This window comes from Lontra canadensis, unplaced genomic scaffold, assembly GCF_010015895.1.
Source record: "Lontra canadensis isolate GAN:19392208 unplaced genomic scaffold, GSC_riverotter_1.0 scaffold9, whole genome shotgun sequence".
Taxonomy (NCBI): domain Eukaryota; kingdom Metazoa; phylum Chordata; class Mammalia; order Carnivora; family Mustelidae; genus Lontra; species Lontra canadensis.
Window position 1 is genome coordinate 10,203,728 of NW_022631003.1, and position 27,294 is coordinate 10,231,021.

At 41.1% G+C, this 27,294-nt stretch overlaps 1 protein-coding gene across 2 annotated transcripts in view; it reads right to left on the bottom strand.

Annotated features, from left to right (window-relative positions):
- Positions 1–27,294, bottom strand: part of LGR5 (leucine rich repeat containing G protein-coupled receptor 5) — a 123,229-nt gene that overhangs the window by 34,351 nt on the left and 61,584 nt on the right. For both annotated transcript variants that reach the window (XM_032854795.1, XM_032854794.1), the window contains exons 3-4: positions 17,110–17,181; positions 7,355–7,426 (exon numbers count right to left, since the gene is read on the bottom strand). In XM_032854795.1, the coding sequence (XP_032710686.1) occupies positions 7,355–7,426; positions 17,110–17,181 (144 nt within the window). The remainder of the gene's footprint in view (positions 1–7,354; positions 7,427–17,109; positions 17,182–27,294) is intronic.

Genomic DNA, 27,294 nt, shown 5'->3' on the forward strand with positions numbered 1-27,294 from the left:
CCTTTCACCTATTTTACACATCCTTGCCCCACCAGCCCCTCCCCTACCCCCGGCCCTCTGGCAACCACCAGTTTGCCCTGAACCCTTGAATTCTTACAGCAGAGTCCTCAGCTAAGACAATGGAAAGCTAAATCTTGCAGACACCAAAATCCCTGAAGGAACCACTGGGTCCACCTCTCAGCTCAGGAAGGGCAGGGAGAAAAAGCCAGGCACAGAGATAAAGAGTTTGGAGCCAGGGAGATCAGTGAATGTGGGCGACAAACCAGAGGAGATGAGTTGATCCTGAGCAGATGTTTGGAACAACACTTAGGGTCTGAGGCTTTAGTTCAATAAATTCAATAAATGTTTCTTGAATGTGTTTTCTGCAGGTCCTGCTCCTGGTGCTGGAGAGCTAACAGCAAACCAGGCAGACATGGAACATGTTTGTTGATCCAACAATTATGGAGCATGTTTTCTCAAGTGTAGTCAGACAATCAAATCATTGCCATGAGGTGTTAGGTGAAGAGAAATGTATGGTAGGAGGACCTGACCTAAATTTCACTTTTCTTTGAGATCCAGATCTGGATTTCAAGTTGTTCATGTGACATTTCTACTTAGTCATTCCTTCACAAATATACACGTTCAAGACCAAACTCATTATTTCCCACACTATTTTCCTCAAATGCAGCCCTCTACCTGTGTTTCTTTTCTTTGGGATAGGCTTCATTAAGCACACGGTTATATAAACCAGAATTTGATCATCCCTGACACCTCTTCCTTCTTCATTCTCCATCGCCAATTCATTACCAGATACTGGTAATTTCATCTAAAGATTTCTCAAATCCATTTCCTTTTCACCATCTCCCACTGCCCCAATCCTGACAAAGTTCTCCTTTCTCTCTTAGGCTGTTCCAATAACAGATTAGATCATGCCCTTTCCTCCAGTGGATTCCCATTGCTTTCACAATGAAGACCAAAATCCTTGACACGTCCCAAATGGCTTTCAAGGTGTCTGACCCCCCCTACCCACTGCCTCACTAAACTGTTCTTATATTTCTTCCACCTCACTCTTCCTGCTTCAGCCACATGGACCTTGTATCTGTTCCCTGATGTACTAGCCCCTTGCCTCCCTCCCCTGTCCACAACAAGGTAGCGCATGCATAGTTCCCTCTGTCTGAAATGTTCTTCCCTCTTATCTTTGTCTAATCAACTTTCACCTTTGCAATAGAGACAAGATACCCTTTTCTTACTTACAGTTTCCTTATCAAGAAAACGGAGACAAATTCTACCTCACGGGTGATGAGGGAACAGACAACCGAATGCATAGGGAAACACTACGAAAGGCTGACTGGCCCATCTTTAATAATAGTGTTCTCTTTCCTGCTTCAACTTATTTACTTCTGTCCTGCATCATTACTAGTTTCTTTCTTTTTGCAAAGCTTCACAACATAGGTCTAGAGGGAAGATGTGATTCTGTCAGGCTCCTTGCCTTCATATCAGTGTTATCTGTTGTGTGCCCATTCTCCACAGTGGCTTTGGAGGGGGGGCAAGATAGCGTCACTACGCTAAAATGGGCAGATTTTGGAGTTGAAGAGACCAGAGTTCTTTTTTTTTTTTTAATTTTAAAAAGATTTATTTATTTGACAGAGATCACAAGTAGACAGAGAGACAGGCAGAGAGAAAGGAGGAAGCAGGCTCCCCGCTGAGCAGAGAGCCTGATGCAGGGCTTGATCCCAGGATCCCAGGATCATGACCTGAGCCAAAGGCAGAGGCTTGACCCACTGAGCCACCCAGGTGCCCCGAGACCAGAATTCTTATCCCAGACTCATCTCTAGCCTGACTCCATTACAAGCCATATGACCTTGAGGAAGTCATTGAACCTCTTTGAACTTTTGCCTCCTCCTCACTAGGGAGGGGATCACTTCAGCTCCTTTCTCGGGAGACTGCTTCGAGGATGAGGATGAGGGGAACATTGCAGGTAAAAGTGCTTCATAAATGGGGGGGGGCTGTTGCTTTTATAACCACAGAGGTTTAAATTCCCTGAGTGTTTCTGATTTTGTCCTGGTACATGACATGATTTACTGCTTCTTCATGTGCCTTTTTACAACTCCTCACAAACTTCACCTACTCTGGAGAGGGGGACACATTTCACCCCCTTCACAAGGCACCTTCCCGTTGGTGCTAATCCTTTAGCTTCTCCAAAGAGTTTAATCTGCTTCCCAAAGGGAACCTTCGTTTCTCATCACAAGACTGAGAAAAGTGGTACTTGACTTCTCGTTGATAACATCTGTATTCTCGCTTATTTACTGATCTGCTAGGACTGTCCTATACGGGACTTGATCAGGGCTCTGGAGGGTAACCTGATGTAAGAAAGCCTCATGCATGGGGTCTTGCATTAAGTATTCACATTTTTTTCATATATGATTCTGAGGACTGTGTTCCGACTGGCTATAAACATTTCATGGCAAGGGCTTTATCTTTAAAAATAGTTTTCGTCTCCTGTTTAAATGGGGGGAGAGAGACAATGAAATTTTCATAACAATTCATTGGGTGCAGGTTTGCACATGGTTCTATGAAGTGAACGCCTAAGACTGCTACAGCAAAACACTTGGCCTCTAGAACATCTAAGTCACCCCCATCCCAAGACTGACCCTATACGCTGGCATTTCGTGCAAAACTAAATCAAATTTTTATTTATTGGACATGCATTTTTATCGTGTATGCTTGTCATTTCTCTTTCTGGAGACTATTTTAGTGGAAGGAATAATGTCACTAAAACCACTTTTTAAAACCCCTTTGATCTTTTAAACTTAGCCTCTTGGTTACCTTACTCTGCTTTTTTTGTCTGCAGACACCACCTTGTCTTTTGTTACTTCCTTCCCATTCTTTATCCAGAGTCTGAAACCCAATAGGCTCCTGTGTTTTGGGAGAAAAATGTGGCTAGTTCTAGGCTTGCCTGACTTTCGGCTCAGTGCGGTGAGCGCCCCCACTTCCCCCTCTTCCTCTGTCTCCTCGTCTCCTCCTCTGGTCTACTCTGTTTTAGACTGTTATAAGCAAAACCCCACTGTTATAAGCAAAAGAGTGGGGGAAGTTATTAACATTTCAAAGGGTTCAGGGATGGAGTGGGAAGCCCTGAAGGTACGATCACCACCACGAGATGCTGGAGCAGATCCTGTTCCAGGCAGGAGTTTTTCTTCTTTGGTTTTAAAATAACGTCTTACACTCTGAAGATGAACATCAGCTGATTGGAGAATAGAGACAATACTAAAGATATGTCTAAATCTCTTATTTCCTATGTACCAACCCAATTAGTTTCTCTAGTGCAAACCTGGAATGAAAACTAACATGTATTAAATGCAATACAGGACAAACATGAATATGACATTCTCTTTGATCATCTTGGACTTGATGACAGGGAGATGAATGAACGTCATTACGGACTGTCCACAAATGAAGCAGTGATTTTTTCCCCCCCAAGACCGATTTCTTAACTACAAATACAAAGGTGTGAGGGCATGGGAGGGTTAAGGTTTGAGTTTCCATCAAATCACTGTAATCTGAACCTGGTCCTCAAATGACTATTATGCCCAAAGTTTCTTGGTGAAATACAACTCATTGTGAATTCTGATTACATTTCCTATTCCCTTTCAAAAAAACAGAAAGGAAATTAAGTTATATTTGATTACATTACAAAAAAGCCAACTGGTGTCTGGGCAGTCGTTACCATGTCCGAGGGAAATGGCCATATTGTACAGGGGCAAGCTCTAGGCTACTGAGTTCTGGCACGTGGGCTTGACCTCTTGTTCTTTATTCAAGCAATTTGCAAGCATCAGGGCAGAGTTACAAGAACACAAACGTACCTATGTGTTTTCATTACGAACAAAGCCAAATAATTTTGTTTAGGTAAAAGAAATGAAAACTACATCTCCTGAAACATGAGTCCAATTTGTTTCTTGCTCAGCAATGTTACCAATTTTAGCCTGTCAGGTTTCTTAAACTATCTTCAATGCAGCTGACTCGATACGGTGAAGCAAAGCATACCAACGATCTACTTGAGTCATTATCAGCCGGTTTTGGTTTGTAGACCACTTGTTAGTGTCATAGAACAACAAAAATGTTCATTTCTCAAAAAGCAGTGGCCACACCAGTCCCCGGAGGATTCTGTTAAAATGAAGTTTTTGAATAAGTAAGACTGAGATGGGGGCCACCGCTCTGTGGATCTTGGAGGTGCCCGTGCTATGATCAACGCATTCGAATGGGGGGTGTAATACACAGTATGTGGCCTCCTATCTTTATTGGCCGCAGTCTGTCGGTAGAATTAATAGGCAGATGTGAGCTATTTCAATTAAACACAAACAATGCAACCCCTGACTTTTACTGCATGGTCTAAGGACATGATGTGTTCATCCTGGAATGCATAAGGTTATGATTTCAGGTTTGAAAATGATTCAGGAAGAGTATCTGCCCAACACCTCAAGGAACGTGGGGACACCCGTCTTCCCATTCCTCCTTTAAAAAGCCCTTCACATTATATAATTGCACCAGTTAGAAAAACACTCGGAGAGTGCAGCCTCAGGAGTCACCAACTGCCCCCCACCCCCCTGTGATTCTTCTTTGCAGTTGGGGTTGAGGAGCTCCCCTTGGAAATGACCAGGCGGCGCTCACACAGGGCTGATACGCTCACAGCCCAGCGGCCCGTAGAGCATGAAGGTATAACACAAGGAAAATGAGCAAGTGAAGAGAACCAGAGTAACTTCCAGAGAAAGAAAGAAGAGGAACCGTGACCAGAAGGGCCAAGGGACAGGCTAAGGGCTGGACTGCAGCACAACAAGAGCCGGGGGTCTGAGTGGAGGCCTCCCGGTTGCCGGCAGAAGGCAGGAGACAGCTGTCACTCTCTTTGTTGCTGACATCAATATGGAAGCAGCTCGAAGGGCAATGAATGGAGAGCGGATGAGGAATGTTATGTGTGTAATAACCACTCCTCTCAAAACTGGCGCTTTCATTTTCAGATCTGCTTCAAGGAAACAGGAGAGGGACTATTCCACACTCTGGATCTGGGACAACAGTAAAACTTTAAAAGGGCTCGCTGTGCCCACCCCCCACCCCCCACCCCCCTGCAAACCTGGTCAGGTACAATACAGTGTCTGTGTGGTTGGTGGCTCTATGATACTTTTTGCCAAATCTTAATTCTTGTATCAAAGCACCACAATGAATGTGAGTAGACGTGGCGTGGTAGCCCACACCTCACATGGGTCTGTGCGCTCCGGGCAAAGGGACCGCGGGACAGACATCACACAGCCGCCCGATAAAAATCAGCAAGCAATGCGGGCCAGTCTATCTAGATGCGATAACCATCATAATAGAAAGTTAACCCTTGGCTTTTTCACAGGGAACACATACTTATAAGGTTTCAAACACAATTGTTTTTTTGTGACTCAGAAACCATCATGCAAGAGACACCTGGTGAACAGTAAATATGGAAACGGTAAGAAACCAAATCCGGACACCTTTATCAGGGAGGCACCACCCAGTTTGAGTGAACAAAAGATTCCTGGTTTTCTCTTTCTCAAAGAGTTCACTTCTGTGTGTGTTCTGTTTGTGATCTTCTTTCAGCTGATAGTGGCTTTTGGTTACAAACTCTTATCCTTGTATCTTCTGCCTCACAGCTGTTTAAAGTTCCCATTGGCCGCTGCCATTATCTCGTTTTTCAATGCAGCCCCTAGACCCTGTGCCCTTACACAGACGGCCCCACTTGAGAGCATGTGGCCGCTCTGACTGCTCCTTTCCTTCAGGAAAATGCTGGTGCAACAAAGGAGGAGTGATACTCGGAAGGTTTTAGGGAGCCCTTGAAAATGCAACAGACCGGTCCCAGGCCACAAAGGGGCCCTTGTGGGCTTGTTTATCTATAGGCCCGTGAAAACCTAGGAAGTCACTTTGTTTGACTGGACTAAAAAGCTTAAAATGGTCTCAAGCACAGATTTGCTTTCATTAAAAAAAAAGAAAGATCAAAGGAGGAAAGTATCATCTTCAGTCTCACATTCCTCCTTCTCTTGAATCATCTCAGTAAAAGGCATTAAGCAAACCATATGTAATTATTAATGATGGATTCTTTCTTCTTCTTCTTCTTCTTCTTTTTTTTTTTTTTTAAAGAGGGAGAGGGGGAAGGGCAGAGGGAGAAAGAGAGAGAATCCTAAGCAGACTCCCTTCTGAGGGTGGAGCCCGACATGGGGCTCGATCTCACAACCTTGAGATCATGACCCGAGCTGAAATCGAGTCCAATGCTCAACTGACTGAGTCACCCAGGCGCCCCAATTATTGGAATCTTTTTAATCATTTTCAGCTAGAGTCTGCAATATTTATTTGGCTTTTTTATGCATTTATCTCCCTCAGCAGTCTAGACCAGAAAGCAGTATTTTGCTTGACATGTGTAAGTAAGATAAAAGCAGAGATTACACACGCATGTATTGGAAATCATGCAACAGATTGTAAACACGGATACATTCTGACGAGAGGAAGATTTACTAGCCAACTGCTTGTGGCATAACCTTGACAAATAATCACTGTAAACAATTGCTTATACCCCAAGCTCTAAAACATCCAGATGGTAAGAAAGTTCTTTTTGTGAGAAATAACTGATTTTTATTTATTCAGAGAGTCTAAATCAATGGAGAGTGGAAACTCCTGACAGAAAACTTGTGTATTCAGAATAAGGAACAATAACACCGCCGCTGTGTTATGTCTGTGGGTGTGTCTGTGTGTGAATCCGAGGTATGTGTGAGTCTATCTGGGGATTGCTGGTATGTTTGTATGTCTGTGTGGGGATGGGGAAGTTACGCAGGAAGGCTTTAAGACGTACCGTTAGATCTCGGTTTATGGATATGAGGACTCCTGATGTCCATATGGAACTTTAAAAATTAAATCTTTATTCGACCCAGAAAATATTTTACCATAAGGCAGCTCAGATCATCTAAAAACAGAACAAACTGAAGATGCCAAGATGTCTAGATTGTGATACCCCTTTTTCTAGATAAAAAGAGAAAACATTCTCTCTGATTTGAACTCTGGTATGAAAATATTACAGGGGAAGGCAGGGTGAGATCCTGGACGTTGTCCTGTGATACCAGTATATCTAAGAGCTTGTCACTGCAGGTGCCGTGCCTGAGTGTCTGACCTGAGTCAGTGTCCAAACTCCAACACTCATCCCTCCCACATGTATTGTTCTATGAGGCTCGAAGCATTGCTACTCTAATGAAAAGTCTCCTTCACAACTTATTTAGGTATGGTCCCCAAACGAGGCACTGATTAAAGTGGCCACTTTGACATTTCAGTGCCCCTTCCCACACTGATCCTGAGAACATTCGTGAGCGATACTTACAGGGACTGAAGGCTTCGCAAATTCTGCAGAGCTTCCGTCGGTACCTGTCTCAGGTGATTATTCTGCAGCATACTGCCCATGAAAACAAATGAAGAAAAACGTTAAAGAAGGCTCACGATAACGAATAATAATTGGCCATAGCCATGCCAGGCACTGTTCTAGGCATTAGAGAAACAGCAGAGCACAAGACCAAGTCTTGGCCCTTGGGGAGCTTAACGTTCTTGTGTGGAGTGAATGATAAGTAAAAATTGATGGATGAGTCTATAACATCAGACAAGTGATAGGTACCATGAAAAAAGAATAAAACATGGATTTGGGATGGATGGCTACCAGGGGTGAGAGTTTTATTTTAAAGGTGGTCAGGGAAGATCTTTCTTAGGAGGTGATACTTAAGTGGAAACTAGAATGGAGTCATGGAGCAAATCCTGTGGACATCTGGGAAGAATTTCTGAGAAGAGGGATGAGTAAGTGCAAAGGCCCAGAGGCCAGAGCTTGTTTGACTCGTTCAAGGAGCAGCCAAGGATCATGGGAGAGGAGTGAGTGAGAGCAAGAGGTTGAGAGAAACTGAGGCCATCTCATGGAGGACTTGCAGGCCACAATGAGGCTTTTTTTTAAGTGTGGTGAGAAACTCCTATTGGAGGGTTTATGTAGGGAAATGATATGCTCTAATTTATGTTTTTATCCTTTTTAAAAATTTGAGTGTAGTTGATATACAATGTAACATTAGTTTCAGGGTACAACTTACTGATGTACAAGTTTCTACATTATGCTATGTGCATCACAAGTGTAGCAACCAACTGTTTCCATACATCACGATTACAGTATCATTGACTATTCTTTATGCTCTGCTTTTTATTCCTGTGACTTATTCACCCTGTAACTGGAAGCTGCTATCTCCTACCTCCTTTCACTGATTTTGCTAACCATCTCCACCCACCACCTCCCTCCGGCAACCATCAGTTTTTCTTCTGTATTGATAGGTCTGATTCTGCTTTTTGTTTGTTCATTTTTTCAGATGCCACTTATGAGTGAATCATGTGGCATTTGTCTTTCTCAGTCTGATTTATTTCACTTAGCATAATACTCTCTAAGTCCATCCATGTGGTCTCAAATGGCATGATGTCATCTTTTTCATGGCTGCATAATATTCATACACATATGCATGCACACAGACAATTCCTTATCCATTCATCTATGAATGGGCACTTGGATTGCTTTCATATCTTGCTATTGTAAATAATGCTGCAATAAAGACAGGGATGCATATATCTTTTCAAATTAGTGTTTTTGTTTTCTTTGGGTAAATACCCAATAGAGGGATTATTGGAACATACAGTATTTCTGTTTTTAATTTTTTGAGGAACCTCCATACTGTTTTTCCTAGAGGCTATTCTGATCGACATTCCCACCAACAGTGTACAAGGGATCTCCTTTCCCCACACCTTCACCAACACTTGTTTTATGTATGGTTTAAAGGATCCCTCTGATGACTATATAAATTAGACAAAATGGAAATATGGCTACAGTAGGAAGCTATTAAAGATCTTCTCTCTTCTTGTGTGTGTGGTCATATTTTAATAGCAATTAAATTCTTTTTGTGAAGTATTGCACTTTTGCTCGCCTGGATTCAACAGTTCTCAGAACATGAGGACTACAGAACAGTAACACCTGGTAACAATGAAATAAAAATATATCCCTGTTAGTAGGGAAATAGCAAGGGAAAAAAAATTCCCATTAGATTCCTTGTACTTTGCTAGCTTATTCATAAATGTTTATAACACCATAATTTCGCAGCCATTCCGCCTGTATTTCCTGGTCTATGTAAGCCAGAGGCAGAAGACTATTTCAGGAAGGCAGATATTCTACAGAAATATTTCTGCTGAGGAGGTCGCCTGCTTTACATTTGGATCTCTGAAAAAAATGTGCCTGTTTCTCTCCTGTCCACTGCAGGAGTTTCTTCTCATGCGATGACTCACTGGGAAACCAACCACACGTGTATGTCTGACTCTGAACTTGGTGTCCGCTCCACTGCACCGCAAGCGGCCTCTCGAGGCATATTGGCTGGATGTCCCGATTCTCGGTTGGAGAATGCACGGAATGATTACGGTATGGGTAAGAGTATGGGTTCTCGAATCGGTCTGCCTTTTCCCTGCCACCAGCAGTGTGGCCTCGGGGAAATCATCCAATTTCTCCACATCTCAGTGACCAATAATAATACCCACCCGAGGGCTTACTGAGATGATCTGATGAGTGAATGTATACGGAACACTCCGTGCTGTACGGTAAGCATTCCACCAAAGTCAGCCCCTTTTTGTATGAATTGGTAGACTCCTTGTCAAAACTAACAATGTGATGAGATCATATTGGATGTGACATTTTAATTAACCACAAAATAAAATGAGCAAAAAAAAAAAAATCTGTGCCAGTGGTTCTCAGACTTCGGGGTTGATCAGAATCCACTGGGAGACTTATTAAAACCCAGAGTGCTGGGCCCACCCTCAAAGTTTCTGGTTCAGTACGTCTGGGTAGGAGCCAGAGAATGTGCATTTCTAACCAACTTCCAGGTGATTCTGGTGCTGAAGGGCAAGGTGCCACACACTGAGAATTACCCTAAGCTAGACCAAGTGATTTCTGGTAGAATATTTTCATCTGAACTTGGGGCTACATTGAGCATGGAGATAAGGCCCAAGTTTTATGTCTTTTAATTTAAAACCATTTAATCTCTTTGACCTTTGGTCACTTATCTGTATAATGGGAATATAATAAGATCATCTGACTGATAAGGTGTTTGAGGATTAAAATATGAAATGTGAGTTCGTATACAAATGAGACACAAAAAATACTTAAAGGTCATAAGATTTACACTTTTCTTATCATGTCTGAGATTCTGTTTAAGAAAGAAGAGAATTGGGGCGCTTGCGTGGCTCAGTGGGTTAAGCCTCTGCCTTCGGCTCAGGTCATGATCCCAGGGTTCTGGGATCGAGTCCCGCATCGGGCTTTCTGCTTGGCAGGGAGCCTGCTTCCTCCTCTCTCTCTCTCTCTCTGCCTACTTATGATCTCTCTCTGTCAAATAAATAAATAAAATCTTAAAAAAAAAAGAAGTAAAACATGAGCTTTAAAAAAAAAAAAAGAACAGAATTATGTCACTTGTAGTCCAGTAGTTTGCCGAAAGAATTTCATTATTGAACTTGAATTCAACTAACATTTCATAAATCAAGAGTGTCAAATGTATTGCTTCTTTATGAACAAAGTCAAGTTTTAGGAAGAACTCACACTTCACATACCTGTCAAGGAACTGGGAAAATTGTAGCTTGAATTCCATATTTCATAATTTACCTGAATATTAAAATTTCACATTTCTAGATTATTTTACACTTTTCCAAGTAGTTTTAATATATGTAACATATATTATATATAGTTTTAATATATTATATAAGTTTAATATATTAAAACTCCACAGAAATGTTTTCTAAGTCATTCACTAATTGAGTGACACATTTAAATGATGGTAAGACACAGATAATGGACTTAACTGATGTCTAAACTTTGTAGGTAATACATTATTGTACAAAGTGTTTATTGAATAGTCTTTCTATGCTTTGCTAACCAAACAGCAAAACTATTAAAATGTGGACTTCCTAAAAAATTGGAAAATTGGAGTAGAGGATAAGAGATATTCAGGTGGTTTTCCTTCATTAAGTAGTTGCAAACTGTCTCCAAAGTTTTATACATCTTTATACAAGTTTTAAAACATCTCCGAAGTTTTATACATTCAGAAAACAGAACTTAAGTGAGCTTTGCTGCTGATAATTTTTAAACTACTCCTGAACTACCTCTTGGCAATTTAATTTTCGGATTACTTCTACCAGTAAAATACCAAAAATATAATTAAAAAAAAATCACTTAAGTCCTGATTCTCTTCCTAAAATAACTTCTGTTTAATTACTTTTAAATGACAAAACAAGAGCAAGTTATCTCCATTATATCCTTATAAGTCTCCAGTGAGTTAATTAGAAAATTCTGTTTTTGTTTAAGATATCCTAGTGGGAGACAAAACAATTAAAGGGTTTATAGCACTATGGAGTGCAATTAAAACAGAAAGCATTCACAACACGGCTGCTGATTTCTTTTGCAAATATTCCTTTATTCAGTGCATTGAATCTAAGCAGAAAGCTTATATTTTCATGGATATGGGTTTAGGCAATTTTAGCTTCATATTTATCATTCGCATACAGGCGAGAAAAGAAAACACTTTCTTTAGAGACAAAGAATGGTTGCGTATTTTCTTAATTTCTTTCCCTGATCTTAAAATATTAAAAATTTAAAAAATTAAAAATATTTAAAAATTTAAAATTTATTTTAAAATGTATTTAAAAGTCTAAATATATTTAAAGTATTAAAAATTTAAACTATTCACTATTTCCTACAGCATCCCGAGCTTCTTAATAATACAATGTTTGGTTATCTTTTTTGCCAACAGGACTAATTGAGAACAGGTATAGCGCAGCACTGGGAGATGAAATTATATGTTACAAGGGGACTTCAACACAGTTGATGGCTTGATCCTTTGGTATTCCTTCTGCCTAATTGTTCTGTGTTTAAAGATCAAGTAGCCGCTGAGACTCTGTTGTAAGTCTACATGGGAATGAGAGAATTTGGGCTCCTTGTACTTCTCCCCAGTTAGTTTTACCCATCACCTCCACATGGCTTTGGTTCTGGTGCTGGGAGGTAGGATGAGAAGCTGTTCCTTGACTGAATGGCTTACACGAGAAAATGAACCTTGGTTGAAGAAAGCCTGGTTCAGAATTCCACTGGACTAGGTATTTTGCAATGCAGAACCAATAACTTACTATTATTTTTTTCATGAGGCCAGTATACAGGGGTAATCTTAAATATTAGTGATCTTCCAGAGTTCACAGTAGCAAGATTTCAGATATAATGGAGTCCTAGCCAATGAGAGCTGTTGCTGTCTTAATTTTCTCAGCGGACTGGATTACTCTTCTGTCTGTCTGTCTGGCTGTCTCTCTCTCTCTCTCTCTCTCTCTTTTTTTTGTCAAATGCCCTCCTTACCCTCTCTATGCTGGTCATGGACCCAGATGGATATAACTTTTATATTACCTTTCTTACCATGCTATACTGTAATCAGTTATTTCTTTCTTCCAATGGCTTTTGGACTTTACAAAACATTTGGAAGAGTTGCCATGAACACAGAAACAGGGTTGTCTTGTTTTGCATTTTACCTCTAGCACTGTGGTCTCAACACTACTGGACCCAATTCTCCCTTTAATCCCAATATTTTATAATGCCCTATCTCTTTTATTTAGATAACATTCATAAAAATATAGCCTATTTACACACATCATTTTGAAGGAAAAAAATCAAAATAAGATACTGCCCTAACTATATTATGGAGGACAAATAAAAGAAATGTATAATAAACTGATACACGTGTCATTACACACATAATGTTCAGATAGGAGACATCTTTATGAACGAGTCAGACATTGCCTCTCCTTTTAATGAATAAGGTTGGGCGTGAGAGAAACCCCATGATCAGAAGCTATTTTGGACAAGAACAGGGAAATGAGATTAGAGGGCTAGATGCATATTAAAAGAAGAACCAGAGTTAAGATAGATAACAGACTGTACTTATATGGGACAGAAGGAAACAACCTTTATTAAAATAAAGATAACATGCTAAGACAAATTTTAGACGTCATAAGACAGAAAATCAGGAAGTGTTATACTCTCGCAGATGAGCATGGATATTTTCACAAATGACTTCCTTATAGAGAAGAGTAGTGTCGAAATAATTCTCCCCTAGGACAAGATAGGGTTGAAGTATCACAGTGAACACTCATCCTGTCTTAAAGCTCCATCATACACTGAGGCAAGCATTCATTCTCCAGGACTTCAAGAGGTCCGAGAGAGCATATAGACAACAGCGAATTGTAGCCAAATTGTAAAAAGAAATAGCACAATATTGCCTTCATAGCAGTCGGGTGGTAGACACTGCTGGATAATGGAAGAGCAAGATTAAAAAGCATCGGGTCACCCCCAAATAAATAAATCATTACATAATCATCATAGGATAGATTTTTATGACCACTCTCCAAAAATTTTTAAAGGCCAAAATATAAAGTATTTATTAAGCAACACTTGTTAATGAAATTCAAGAGAGCCTCATCCTGACGTTTCATGTTTCTCTGCTAATTTCATGGCAATTATTTTTAAGAAGTCTTATGCTTCCACAATTATATATCTTTAATTTTTTAAAAGATTTTATTTATTTATTTGACAGAGAGAGAGACACTGAGAGCAGGAATACAAGCAGGGGGAGTGGAAGAGGGAGAAGCAAGCTTCTTGCTGAGCAGGAAGCCCAACCCAGGGCTTGATTGCGGGATCCCAGGATCTTGACCCAAGCCAAAGGCAGACGCTTAACAACTGAGCCACCGAGGTGCCCCAAATCTTTAATTCTTTTGTGTGTGTGTGTGTGTGTGTGTGGCTTTGGAAGTAATTCTACTGCACTAACACAATTTTCAACAAAATATGTTGTTAGACACAATGAGATACCACTTCACACCAGTCAGAATGCCTAAAATTAACAAGTCAGGGAATGACAGATGCTGGCGAGGATGCAGAGAAAGGGGAACCCTCCTACACTGTCGGTGGGAATGCAAGCTGGTGCAGACACTCTGGAAAACAGTATGGAGTTTCCTCAAAAAGTTGAAAATAGAGCTACCCTATGACCCAGTAATTGCACTACTGGGTATTTACCCTAAAGATACAAATGTAGTGATCCAAAGGGGCACGTGCACCCAAATGTTTATAGCAGCAATGTCCACAATAGCCAAACTATGGAAAGAACCTAGATGTCCATCAAGAGATGAATGGATAGAGAAGATGTGGTATATATACACAATGGAATACTATGCAGCCATCAAAAGAAATGAAATCTTGCCATTTGTGATGTGGATGGAACTAGAGGGTATTATGCTTAGCGAAATAAGTCAATCAGAGAAAGACAACTATCATATGATCTCCCTGATATGAGGAAGTTGAGAGGATTTGGGGGGTAGGAAAGGAATAAATGAAACAAGATGGGATTGGGAGGGAGACAAGCCATAAGAGACTCTTAATCTCACAAAACAAACTGAGGGTTGCCAGGGGTAGGGGGGTAGGGAGAGGGTGGTTGGGTTACGGACATTGGGGAAGGTATGTGATATGATGAGTGCTGTGAAGTGTAAACCTGGCGATTCACAGACCTGCACCCCTGGGGCTAATAATACATTATATGTTAATAAAAACATTTAAAAATTAAAAAAAATGTAGTTAGAAATCATATAATACTGAAATAGACAGGATACATAAACTGAATTGTTCAATGATTTTAACAGAATATATTTATTCCATTTAACTTTTCCTGTACAAATCATAAGGCTTATGCAGAACTTCTTGTAAAACCTTTTAGTATTCTTATGCATGAAAATATTATTGATTTACAGTTGGCCTGGAGGGACAGAGAGAAGTCAGGTCAGATGTGGGAGAATCTTTTATACTAGGCTGAGTAGCACATCACAGGACGATTTACTTCATGCCGGTCATCTGGAAAACCAAAGATGTCCCCCCAAATTTCCAAAACACTGTGTGGCAGGTGGAATGACTGTGGTTGAGAACCATTATTCTCCTACCAAAATACTTTCAGAATATTTGACGATTGAATTTGCTTGTTGAATATTAGTGTTTAAGTCAGCAAAGTAAATGCAAGCATGAATTCAATTCCTGGTAGGGGTCTTGCTCCTCTAGATCCCTCTTCACATGCACAGCGATCTAGCTAAACTGCCAAGTCCGAAACTGCCATTGCCATGCTTACAACTTCCCCCTGGTTCCTGAGCGTGCCCAGAACATGATCATGCCCACGCATTTCTGACATGACGTAAAGGATCTCTGGGACCAGGCCCCTTTCTATGTCTTACAGGAAGCCAACTCTAAACCATCAGACCAGGCTAAATGTTCCCCACCCTTGGGAGTTTCACAGTGTCCTGCAAATATCTTTATCATACTTTTTAGATGCATCAGAGATCTGTTTGTCTTTGTCCTACTATCCTGATCCCACAACCTAGCACTACAAATAAACTCTTCAAGGGCATGGGTCATACTTAGTGATCCTTGTATTTTTAGCAATAATCTGTTCAATGCCACACACACACACACACACATACACACACACACACACACTTTTTTTCTCTCTCTCTGTAGCTCAGTACACCCAAAATACATGTTTAAGTGAATTAAAATAATTGATTCTAGTATAATTTATTTAACAAGTATCCAAAATGCTTTGTGGCACATATCTCAACATTGAAAAAACATTACCTTACTTGTCTTATCTAAACTTGATTTATTTATGATGCATTTTAAATGGTTCCAAGTATTTTGCTGAGTTCATGGAGATACAGGTGCATGAAAGAGTTTGTGCTACAACTCACAATTTTACCACAAAATGAATTCACATTAGTATTCAGTAATAGGACTACTTAAAAATATTTCTGCCTAGGAGCGCCTGGGTGGCTCAGTGGGTTAAGCCTCTCTCTTCGGCTCAGGTCATGATCTCAGGGTCCTGGAATTGAGCCCCGCATCAGGCTCTCTGCTCAGCAGGGAGCCTGTTTCCCCCTCTCTGCCTGCCTCTCTGTCTACTTGTGATCTCCCTTTCTCTCTGTCAAATAATTAAATAAAATCTTAAAAAAATATATTTCTGCCTAATAGCCAAAACAAGTTAAGGGTAAGGGGGACCAAACTCAACCACCCAAGAAGACCAAACGATGGTTTGGCTGTTAAGTTCGATTTTTAGCAAAAGGTTCAATTTAAATAGAACTGCTTTTCTAAGAGCCTATGTATCCCTTAGGTCAATAAGATGCAATTTCCATTATGGAGAAATATATCAAATGCCTTCTTAGAGTTTATAACTTTTATCTCAAAGAAAGGGAGTAAAATCAGGATATTCTCTCAGATAAAATTTTCCTGGTATGACTTTCAACTTATGTTACCTATTTTCTCTAACTAGTGACTTTTTTTTTTCCTGCACAGAGTAAAGTGAAAGAAAATTGAGCAGTGAGAATTAGAAGAAGGAGGTATTCAGTAATAATGAGTTTTCTGATGAACCAGCTGGGAAGTTGGATATTAAATAATAAGAAAACCACTCTTACAAGTCCCGATGAATGAACAATTCTCAATTAAATAACTACTCACTGAATCTGTTACGCACTTGGCTTTTCTTTATTCACAAGTGGAACATAAACTTGGTAGTGTTTTAGCTAATCCTTATTCAGTGCATTAAACGGAAATAAGCTTGACAAATGGTTTGAGGCTGCGGTCTCATTATGTCAGCATCATAGTGATTTATTCACTTGGTGATCAAAATGATTCAAGGAGGTGTCCCCAACTTCATTACATAAAAGGAAAGGGAAATACTGTCTTAGAAGTCTGAGTTGATAAGTTGCTTCTTTAGAGGCAATTTTAGATTTTAAATTAGGACAGGAGAGAGGGACTTTTTTCACACATGGACCCGGCCAGGTATAATGCAGTCCTGCAGCACCAATGAAGGTGGACTTGAATTTAAATGAATTAGCCTATGGTTCTGAATAGCTTATTAGAGGGATTCAGTCTTTAGGAGTTAATTAGCATCCACCTGACACTAAAATCTGAAATATAACAAATAAAAAAGAAATATAATAAATAAGACCCTGTTTACTTACAGAACTTTAAGACTGTAAAGGCCAGCGAATGCTCCATTGGGGATGTATGTCAAAGCGTTTCCGGCAAGACGTCTGCGGGTTTCAAGGGAGAGGAGAGACAGTGAGCAAAGTTCTCTTCATGTGGAATTCATTTAGTTGTTAAGAAATGCAATAGAATTTTGTTCAAACCACAAATGCCAAAAACAACTGTGTAAGGAGTCTTGTCTTGTTATATTTTGTGAAAAGCTTCTGTAAATTTCTAATCAAAAGGCTGGCGAAAGAAGTGCTTACCAAGAAATATAATAAATTACCTATTTTATCACAAATCATTTAATAGCTTCAACTATGTAGCTCTCTTTTCTAAAAATTTTTTGACAAATGTTAACATTGTATGATAATCTTCAGAAATTGTAATGTCAAACTGTGATTGTTATATGATTTTTGTAATTTTTCTTTAGAAGCCTAAATAAATCAGATAATCAAACATAAGAGTATTTCTGTTGCTATTATCCCACAAAATACCCAACTTTGTTGCTAAATCTGGCAAATAAGAATGAGACTATCACAGTCCGTTTTTTCCTAAACTCTATCGGAAAAGGGTAAAGTACTTTTAATCAATGGTTTTATTGAGCAAAGCCTTAAAAAACTGAAAACAGAGAGTAGTTAGGGTCAAAGACATTAATACGGTTTATTTAGTGGAAAGTTTTGACATCATTAACTGGTAATATTTAAAGAGTGTATAATATTTTTCTAACTGGGAAACAATCAAGGTGAGAATGTACGTAAAAAGATCGACAAGGTGTGGCATCTGGTTCAGTACTTTTTTGGCAGTCACATCAAAGCCATAACCTCAGGTGTTAGATGGAAAATCCAAAATGGAAAATGGAAAATCCAAGAACAGCGCAGAGACTCAGAAGAGCACAGGACCTTTTAAGGAGCTAATCACATTGTAGAAGGGTGGGTAAAACCGGCAATCAAGACACTCCCGTGTTTTCTTGATGGAGATGGAGGTGGGAGTAAAAGGGTGGAAAGGCCCACTTGGCCAGGGTTTATTCCCGAGGGGCTGAACAGCTTTGAATTTATATTTTGATATTATCTCCAAATGAGAGGTAATTCGGTTCCACTGAGTCCCACTGACAGGACTGAACTAAGCCATTCAGCATATGACTTCAAATCTGTGTCCCAGGGCTAGTCCGCCCCCACCAACAATCAGCTGTGAGTATCAAAATAAATATTATCTCATAAGCAGAACCTCTGAATAGCATTTTTGGTATGTGTATTAGAAAGCATGATTTTCTCAATCCAAATTAAATTGACAAAATGAAAATGTATCACATTTTTTGTAATCTCAGTTTCACTATTGTTATTTTTTTTTAATTAAAAAATATGTAACAAGAAACTGCCAAGAAGGTCTGCCTGTTCTGGGTCTGCAGCACCAACTTGCTCTGAGCCGTGAAGTAAGTTTATACTTCTGAGCTTTGTTTTCTCACTAATTACACGGAACAGTAAGATAAAGGAGCTACTCAGGTGCCTTCTAGCTCCTAAACTCTAGGACTTCTCGGTCTCATCTTGTGTTTGTGTTTGTGCCTATTTTCCTTCTCTTAACAAATGAGATTCAGATAGCTCTTATGTTGTACTCCTCCTGCTTTCCTCATGGTGCCTAAAGATGTCTTTCTCAAACTCTAAATAAATTTAGAGGTTTGGAACAGAATTAAGAAAAAGAGAGCAGAAAAACAACAGACTGCATTTTCTACTCTAGTAGCAAAATACCACTTTATGAAAAGCTTTTTTTTTTATGAAAAAATTTAAAAAAAATTTTCATTTTAGGAAAGCCTTGTTTTGAAACACGTTTGTGAAACTGGACTGAGGGGAAGAAATGGATGTCTTCCTGCATATGGTCAGACAAGTTTGAAGGCCACTAGCCTAGAGCACAAGACGACATCCAACAGATGTATGCCAATAACATATAATTCGGCTAATATTAAACCAGGGTGGTTTCAGAGGTGTTTTGTTTGTTTCCTATTAAGTTGTCTCACTAGAAAACCTTCTTTAGACTCTCACAACTGCCCTTCCATCGAGTCTTCCACACTGACTCTCTCCCTACATCCACTCACTCTGTGTCGCTGATCGTCTTTGTGAAGCCAACTCGGATTATATCACGACCCTCTTCAAAATCCTTCACCAGTTTGCATCCAAATGAAAAGAAATGCGAAGTGCTCAGCTCCCTCTCCACAATTTCCTGATCCCTCTTTATGCTGTAGCTCCACGAAACTATAGGGCTTGCTTTTCTGAGATGTGCCGTCCACAATCTCCCTTCCGGCCCTTTGCTCTATCTAAAATCTTCTCTCTCCTCTCCTTTCCTGTCTCTCAAAGCAATTTCATTTCTCATCTCATCCATCAAAATAGATGGATGGGCAATCTGTCTATTTTGAACCACTCTGGTAGTACTTTGTGTCTCTCTGTGGGTTTGCTGACTACCTGTCCTGCCGCACACATTCCCCCCCAAAATGGGAATTCTTTCAGTTTCTATTATAGGGTTTTGCATAGTGTCTGAAACAGAATATGCTGTCCCAGTAGTGTCCAGCTAATTATCTGAGTAGAGACCACTAACTGTCCCCAGCACCCATTGCCCCCTCCTTCTAGAATACTTCCCCTATCCAGAGTTTTAGCAGAGTATATGGTCCCCCAGCTAGAGACTACACTTCCCGGTCTTCTTTGCATCTGAACATGGTAATGCAACCAACTCTGGCTGTGAGCAAAGTGAAAGTGTGAAAACTCCTGTGTCATCTCCTTAGAAGGACCACTCACCCCCAGTTTTGTCTATTACAGGAAATTCCTGTAGAAGTGGTACTGGAGAGACAGAACTAATGATGCTGGTGTGGAGAACACATCAAAGAAGGCAGAACAAGAGCAGCGAAAGAGCCAGAAGGAGCCCTAGCGCTTGGATGACTTTAAGGAGCAGAGCTGTCCCCGCACGCTGGCGTCCACTTTCGGTGAATTATAGAATCACTATGATCCCTTGTTGCCATCTGCAAATAACTCTGTGACTGAAGGATTATTACCTGGCGAGACCAGTAAACCTTCACTGTTGGAGACTTTTCTAGATGTCAGGCTCAAGAAGCCACGCTTGCAAAACTGTTCCAAACAGCAGCATCCACTCTCCTCTCTTTATCTCCCTTTTGTCCTCATATCATGAGGTTGCACTTGGCACCCCTGAATGCTCACAATCTTTGCCTGTTGCTGTTTCGAACAGTCACGCTAAAGTCGGAAGACTTTTACTTTACCATTCCTCCAAGCAATCTTTGCAGCTCCGACAAGGATTTACAGAGGGCCTGCTCAGTGTGGACACCACCGTCTGTGCAGAGATGCAGCAGTGAGCCCCTGACTGCAAGGAGCTCCCTTTCTAATGTGGAGGGACGATCATTAACAGAAACACAAAGGAAGACCACCACACAAAACAGACTGAAAAATAATCAAGGCGAGGGGATGAGAGCAACGTGGAGGGCAGTGGGCTATTCTTCAAGATCAGATGGGCAGAGAAGCCTGTCTGCTGAGAGGGCGTTTCAGCAGAGGCCTGAGACATGCGGGTATGCATGTGAAGGGAGGAGCCCTGTGGTGGGAGTGGGCCTGGTGGGGTCCAGAAGCTGCAAGGAGGCCAGCAGGGCTGGAATGGAATGACGGAGGGAGCAGCGGCGGGGTGGGGGGCGCGGGGGGGGCAGTGTGGAGAGGCGTCCAGGGCCACTTCACGCAGGGCTCTAGAGGCCACAGAAAGGGCTCTGGCCGGGAGAGGGGATGCGATCAGACCTGTGTTTTAAAGTGGTCCTTCTGGGGATGCCTGGGTGGCTCAGTCGGTTAAGCATCTGCCTTTGGTTCAGGTCATGATCCCAGGGTCCTGGGATTGAGTCATGCACTGGGGTCCTTGCTTAGCAGGGAGTCTGCTTCTCCCTCTCCCTCTGCCCCTTCCCCCTTCTTGTGCTCGCACGTTCTCTTGCTCTCTCTCTCTCTTTGACAAATAAAGAAATAAAATCTTTAAAAAAAAATGAAGTGGTCTTTCTGATGGGAGATTTGAAAGGGCAGCACCAGGGGTGACTGGAGCAGCTCAAGTAGGAGATGCTGTGGGGGTGCCCCGGGGCACAGGTGGCCAGATGTGGTGGGCTCTGGTGCAGAAGAAAGAAAAATACAACCTGGCAACCTACTGGGGCTGGGCGCCGTGGAGGCAGTTTAAGAGAGCAACATCTTACATTTATGGTTATGGAGTGTATAACTTGCAGTCATTCGCCTAGTTCCCCAAAGTACTACGTGTAACACTGAAGTAAGGAACAGTGTGTGACTAAGAGCTGCTTATCGAATTAGTGCAGACTCAGGCTTGGTTGATGATTACATATGACTTAACTATCAGACTGGGCTGACTAAGAAGGGTAAATTTCACCGAAAGTCCCTAACTATCCCTGTTCACGGTCCTAACTTCACGCTACATTTAAGAGTCCTAGGGCAGAGCTTTCAGACGAATGACTTTAACTCTTACTGCTGCTCATGTGTCCAGTGTCCTCACATAGCTTCGATGGTCCCTGACATGTTTGTTGACTTTGGAAATGAAAAGGAGGGAGCAAAAACTTTGAATGTATTTTATTAGTTGAAATTATTCTTAGGGCAGATACTTTCCTATTACATTTCCTGAAGTATAGCTTATTTCTCATGCACTGTTTTTCTTTTCTGGGCAAGGACTTTCAGAGCCCTTGAGTCTGTATTTAGAACAAACCTGTGGAACCACGAACCTTTGTTATTAGGGGAGTTTGTCTTAAAGGAATTTCTGATGTGCTCTTAGCTATTTACTGGGCTGGTGGAGGATCTATCTCATTGAAAAAACAACAGTTTAAGGAAATCACTGGATCCTTCTCATTTTTTTACCATGTGGGATGGTTTTAGGAATTCTAAAATTAAATACATATAAACTATGGGGGGGTGAAAGGCTTTCAAATGAATACATGAATACTTAGAACTGCACACAAATCTTTCCTGTAATGATCTGAACTAACAAATTTTTGGCAACTATGTTCCAAACCCCAGAGACCTACATACCATTTGTCTGAGAGGTGGATTTTTTTCCTGTTTCTAAAATTATTTCATGGGAATATCTCTTCCATCATCCTTTTTTTCTATAATAAGATACAACTTAATAAGGAAAACTCTGACATTTTTATATAAAAATGTTTTTATTCTTAAAGATACTACTACATATATAAGACTCATATCGTCCCACTATTGTTAGTGTTACTGATCAACTGTCATAAAAAGAAAAAAAAATCAAGTTATAGTTGACACATGCCTCTTCAACTAAATCAAATAAGTAGATATTTTGGTGTTTAACAACCAATTAAAATATCTTTGAGAGTCTATGTTTCTTTGAATCTCTGTAGTAGTTTGAATCTCTAAAATAAAGAAATCCAAAGGATTTCTTTTTTTTGGTAGCCTTATTTTGTAAAAAATAGAGGGACCAGAGCAAAGCAATCAGATGTGATCTCTGATTATTTCTTCTCTTTGGATGTTGGCTTGGACAAGGAGAGGCATCTGGGTAAATGGGGTATGTACCAGGAGAGGAAGGGGTGCTCGACCCTGCTGTCCCGCTGAGAGCCGCAGGGAAATTACCATGTGGGGAACCATGGTCCAATGTGGGTTTCCCTGGCTGAGTTCCAAAGGCAGAGGAGCATTTGCGGAGCTAAGTGAGAGGGACTGGCAAGTTCTACCAGGCCTCCTGGGTCAGTTCTTCTGAGAAACTTTTGCCTTGTAATTCTTAGGGTGGGTTGTTTGTTTTACCCCTTCCCTTTTTGATTTTCTTCCTTCTCACCATTAGCGTGCAATAAAGCTTATAAAAGTCCCTAAACTTCCCTGGGCCTCATTTCATTTATTCTTTTAAAATGGTAAGGTACTTTCACACAAGTTTTTTCTGCCCTCAAACTGTTTTTCTGTTACACAGACATTTCCTACTTAACTTCTCTTTCCTCCCTCCTCTTCCCTCTACCCTGCTGTTTTCTTCTTGTTTATTATAAGATTTCTTTATTACATACCACTAACATTTTATTTTATTTTATTATGATTTTTTACATAACACTTTTAAAAAGATTTACTTATTTTAATTTGGGGGATGGAAGGGCAGAAGGAGAGGGAGAGAGAGAATCTCAAGTAGACTCCCTGCTGAGCACGGAGCCCAGCATGAGGCTGGATCTCACCACTCCTAGATCATGAACTGGGCCAGAATCAAGAGTCAGATGCTTAACTGACTGAGCCACCCAGATGCTCTATGTAACGTCTCTTAAAAAGATTTATTTATTTATTTGAAAGAGAGAGAGAGAGAGAGAGAGAGGGATGGGGGGGTGAGTTGGGGGAGGGGCAAAGGGAGAGAATCTTTAAGCAGACTCCCCATTGAGCACAGAGCTGAATGTGGGGCTCAATCCCATGACCCAGAGATCATGATCTGAGCTGAAACTGAGTCAAACCCTTAACAGAATGAGAAACGCAGGCGTGCAACCAACCTCTACCCACCATGTGACATTTTAAAAAGCATTTTCCCATACTTTGTATCAGGAGATAGATCAGAGATTATTCAGTCCATATTTTGTAGGTAAAGACACCAAAGCTCAGAAAGGTTTTATGTAAATGAAAAACATTGTCCCTTTCCCAGTTTTATTTAAACATAATCTAGTCTTCTGTCAGGGGGCATAGAAGTTATGTAACAGCAGGGCTGCTTAAATAATCAGAGCAGAATGAACTTGAATAACATAACCCTTAAAAGAAGTTAAAAGAAGACATTTCTGGGGGCGCTTGGGGGGCGTCAGACTTGAGTTTCAGCTCAGGTCATGATCTCAGGATTGTGAGATGGAGCTCTGAGTTGGGCTCCATATGGAGAGTCTGCCTGAGATTTCCTCTCTCCCTCTCCCACTGCTACCCCCTCTCTCTCTAAAAATAAATAAATAAATAAACAAATAAACAAATAAATAAATAAATAAAATTTAAATCCAGCCATTTCTTTGAGTACCTCCCCTACCCCCCAAAATTTCATTTATTTGAGAGAGAGCAAGGGGGGAGGGGCAGAGGGAGAAGGGGCAGAGGGAGAAGCAGGCTCACCGCTGAGCAGGGAGACTGACCCAGGGCCCGATCCCAAGAACCTGAGCTACCCAGGCATCCCCTTCTTTGGGTGCTTTCAATAGGCCAAGCACAGTGCTCTGAAGCATACAAGCAGTATCTACCTTTTATTAGACAATTTGTAAGCGCCAGGTACAATGTTAAGTACTTTACATACATTGTGCTATTTATTATAAAATCACTTTAAACAACATGATTGATTATTCCCCTCATACAGAGGGGAAACTGAGCCTAAGAGAGGTTACTTGCTCACACGTACGTAGAAAAGTTTACACAAGAGAATTTGATTCAACATAGTGTTTTGGCTCAAAAATTTGAGTTTTTAACCATTACTTTGGATAAAAGTAGATTTATCTGGAGCTTAGATGGTCAGGAAAAATCAGTCTAAAACAGGAAGAACATAAGGACACAAATGGCTGTACCACTGGGGTTAAGGCCACAACAGAATTGTCCTCACTGCTTCTAACTCAGATTCTTCCACTGTCCTCCAGACCCCGTGCAATGGTATTGCTCTCACCACTATAACTAGTGATCTTTCTTTCCTGCGAGCCCCCATCTTAATTCTCATCCTCTAAACAGAGATGTGACTCAAGTTTCTGTCCTCACACCTTTTCTTTTTTCCTCTAGTGGGTCTCCAACTTTGTCATCTCCCGAGAAGCCACAAAATTTCCGATTCCCAGGCCCCAACCCAGATTTAGTGAATCAGAATTTCTATGGGGGAAGGATTCAGGAATCTATATTTTAAAATAATAGCCCAGGTGATTTTAATAAGGGTAGAGAGCCACACTGGGAAACACAGAGCCTGTACCTTTTTTCAAGGTCTTTATCTGTTCCAGCACCTTCAAAAATCACCTCTTTTTGTTTTGTTTTGTTTTTTAGAAGGAGAGAGAGAATCTCAGGCAGGCTCCACACCCAGTGCAGGGCTTGATCTCACAACCCTAATGTCATGACCTGAGCCGAAATCAATAGTCAGATGCTTAACCAACTAAGACACCCAGATGCCCCCAAAATCACCTCTTTGTAGACAACTCTGTAGTCATCATTTCTAGAACAGACTTATTGTACCCCAGGCCCCCATTCCAACTGTTAGTGACATCTCTATTTGGATGTCCTATTGACACCTCACACCTGTATATCCAGAACCAGACATCCTCTGCCTCCAAAATATCAGTTGTTCCCCTTGAATTCCCTGTTTCACCGACTGTGCCTCATGGGTCTCCTGGCATCTAATCTCATGACTCACAGTCATCTCTCACCTTCAAACTTCCCTTTTGGTCCCCATATTCAATTAGCTTATGAGTCCTTATCTGTCTTCCTGGATAGGACGCTTCTGTATATCCCAGTGGGTCTCAGCCCACCTGTAGGGCTTCACAAAATACTGTCTGGGTCCCCACTGAGACCCATTAAATCAGAATCTCTGGGAATAAGCCCCAGTAATTAATAGTTTTAAAAATGCTCCAGGTGATACCAGTGCGTATGCAAGGATGCGATAAGCTCCGCCAGAAGCCTGTATGGTCTCCATCCCTAGAAAGGATGATTCATTTGTTACTTGTTGGGAGAATTAGGAGAAGAGATTAGTTAAAGGGTTTTAACAGTTACCCAGAAAAGACAGTAAGAACCTGACCTACGTGGTGATGAACTAGGGTCAACATTTGGGAAAGACAGTGTGGAATCATGAGCTCTGGATCTGGGAAACTGGTGGATACCAGGGGGTGAGAGAGGAAGAACTACAGAACAAAGGAAGTGAGTGACGGACACAGTGATCGCAGGTTTGGATATGAATGCTGAGGGCAAGTAGGAGAGGTGAGAGAAAAAGCGTGGTGAGGGGATGGACGAGGCAATCTGGTTCTGTACTTGTTAAGTTTTAAAGTATTGGTGGGGTAGGTTGAAATGCCACTTGGCAGATGATTCTCCAAGAGTGGTCCCTAGACTCTCAGTATCAGCGTCTCTGAGCATGTGATACAAATGCGAATTCTTGACTTCTCCCTCACTCCGCCCCACTTCTAACCTGCTGAAGCAGCTTTTAGCAGCTGCAGTAGGGCTCAGCAGTGGTGGTTTAGCAAGCACTCCAGATGATCCCGATCTCACCAGAAGTCCAGAACCACTCGCCTAGAGTAGCGGTCCTCAAATGTATCATGCATCAAAATCACCCGAAGAGCTCAGTAAATTTCTGACTCACTAGGTTAGAATGGGGCACAGAAGTAGCATTTCTAACAAGTACACAGGTGGTGCCAATACTGCGGGTCCAGGGACCACACTTTGAGAACCACTGGTCTAGCAGTAAGAGACAAAAGAACTCTGAACTAGAAATATTGATTTGGTGGTCATCTCTCTTAACAAAAATAGTTCAACTTTTGGGTTTCTTTCCCAGATGACTGCAGGTGTTTTCTAATGGGTCTGTAGCCTCCTATCAGGCTCCTCTGCTTCTGTAAGTCCCCGATCTCTTTGGCATACTAAAATCTTTTAAAGTCATAAGTCCCATTATTTCACCAGTGTACACAACCCTCCAATGATTTTCCATTGCTCTTATTTGAACTCTCTATGTAGCCTGACTGGTTAGGGTCCTTGCCTTCCTCTCCAACCCACCCCTTGTCGGTCCCTCTCCCTCTCACTCAATTTCAGCCACAATGATCTTCTTCCATGTCTACAAACGTGTCACATTCTTTCCTACCTCAGGACCTCCACTCACACTATTCTTTTGCCAGAAACATTCTACCGCAGCTTTTAGGACCACCAACTTCCCTTCATTCTCCTGATCTCAGTTTAGATGTCAACTTCTTAGAGAGACTTTCCCTCCTTGTCCTCTCTTGTTATTTATTCTCCACCTGTGTTTGTGTCCGTCATCACTCTCGTTACAATCATCAAATATCACGGCACTAGTTTCTTCACTATGTCTGTCCGATTAGAGCAGGGACCTGTTGAATGAGCTAGTGAACCACAGTAGGTCCCATGTTCCCAGTGGCTCAGTAAATATGTATTCAATGAATGAACTGAAAGTATCTAAGAAAAGAGACAATAAAATGACGTGCAATAATCTGGGGAATGTCTACATTTTACAGGAGTTGT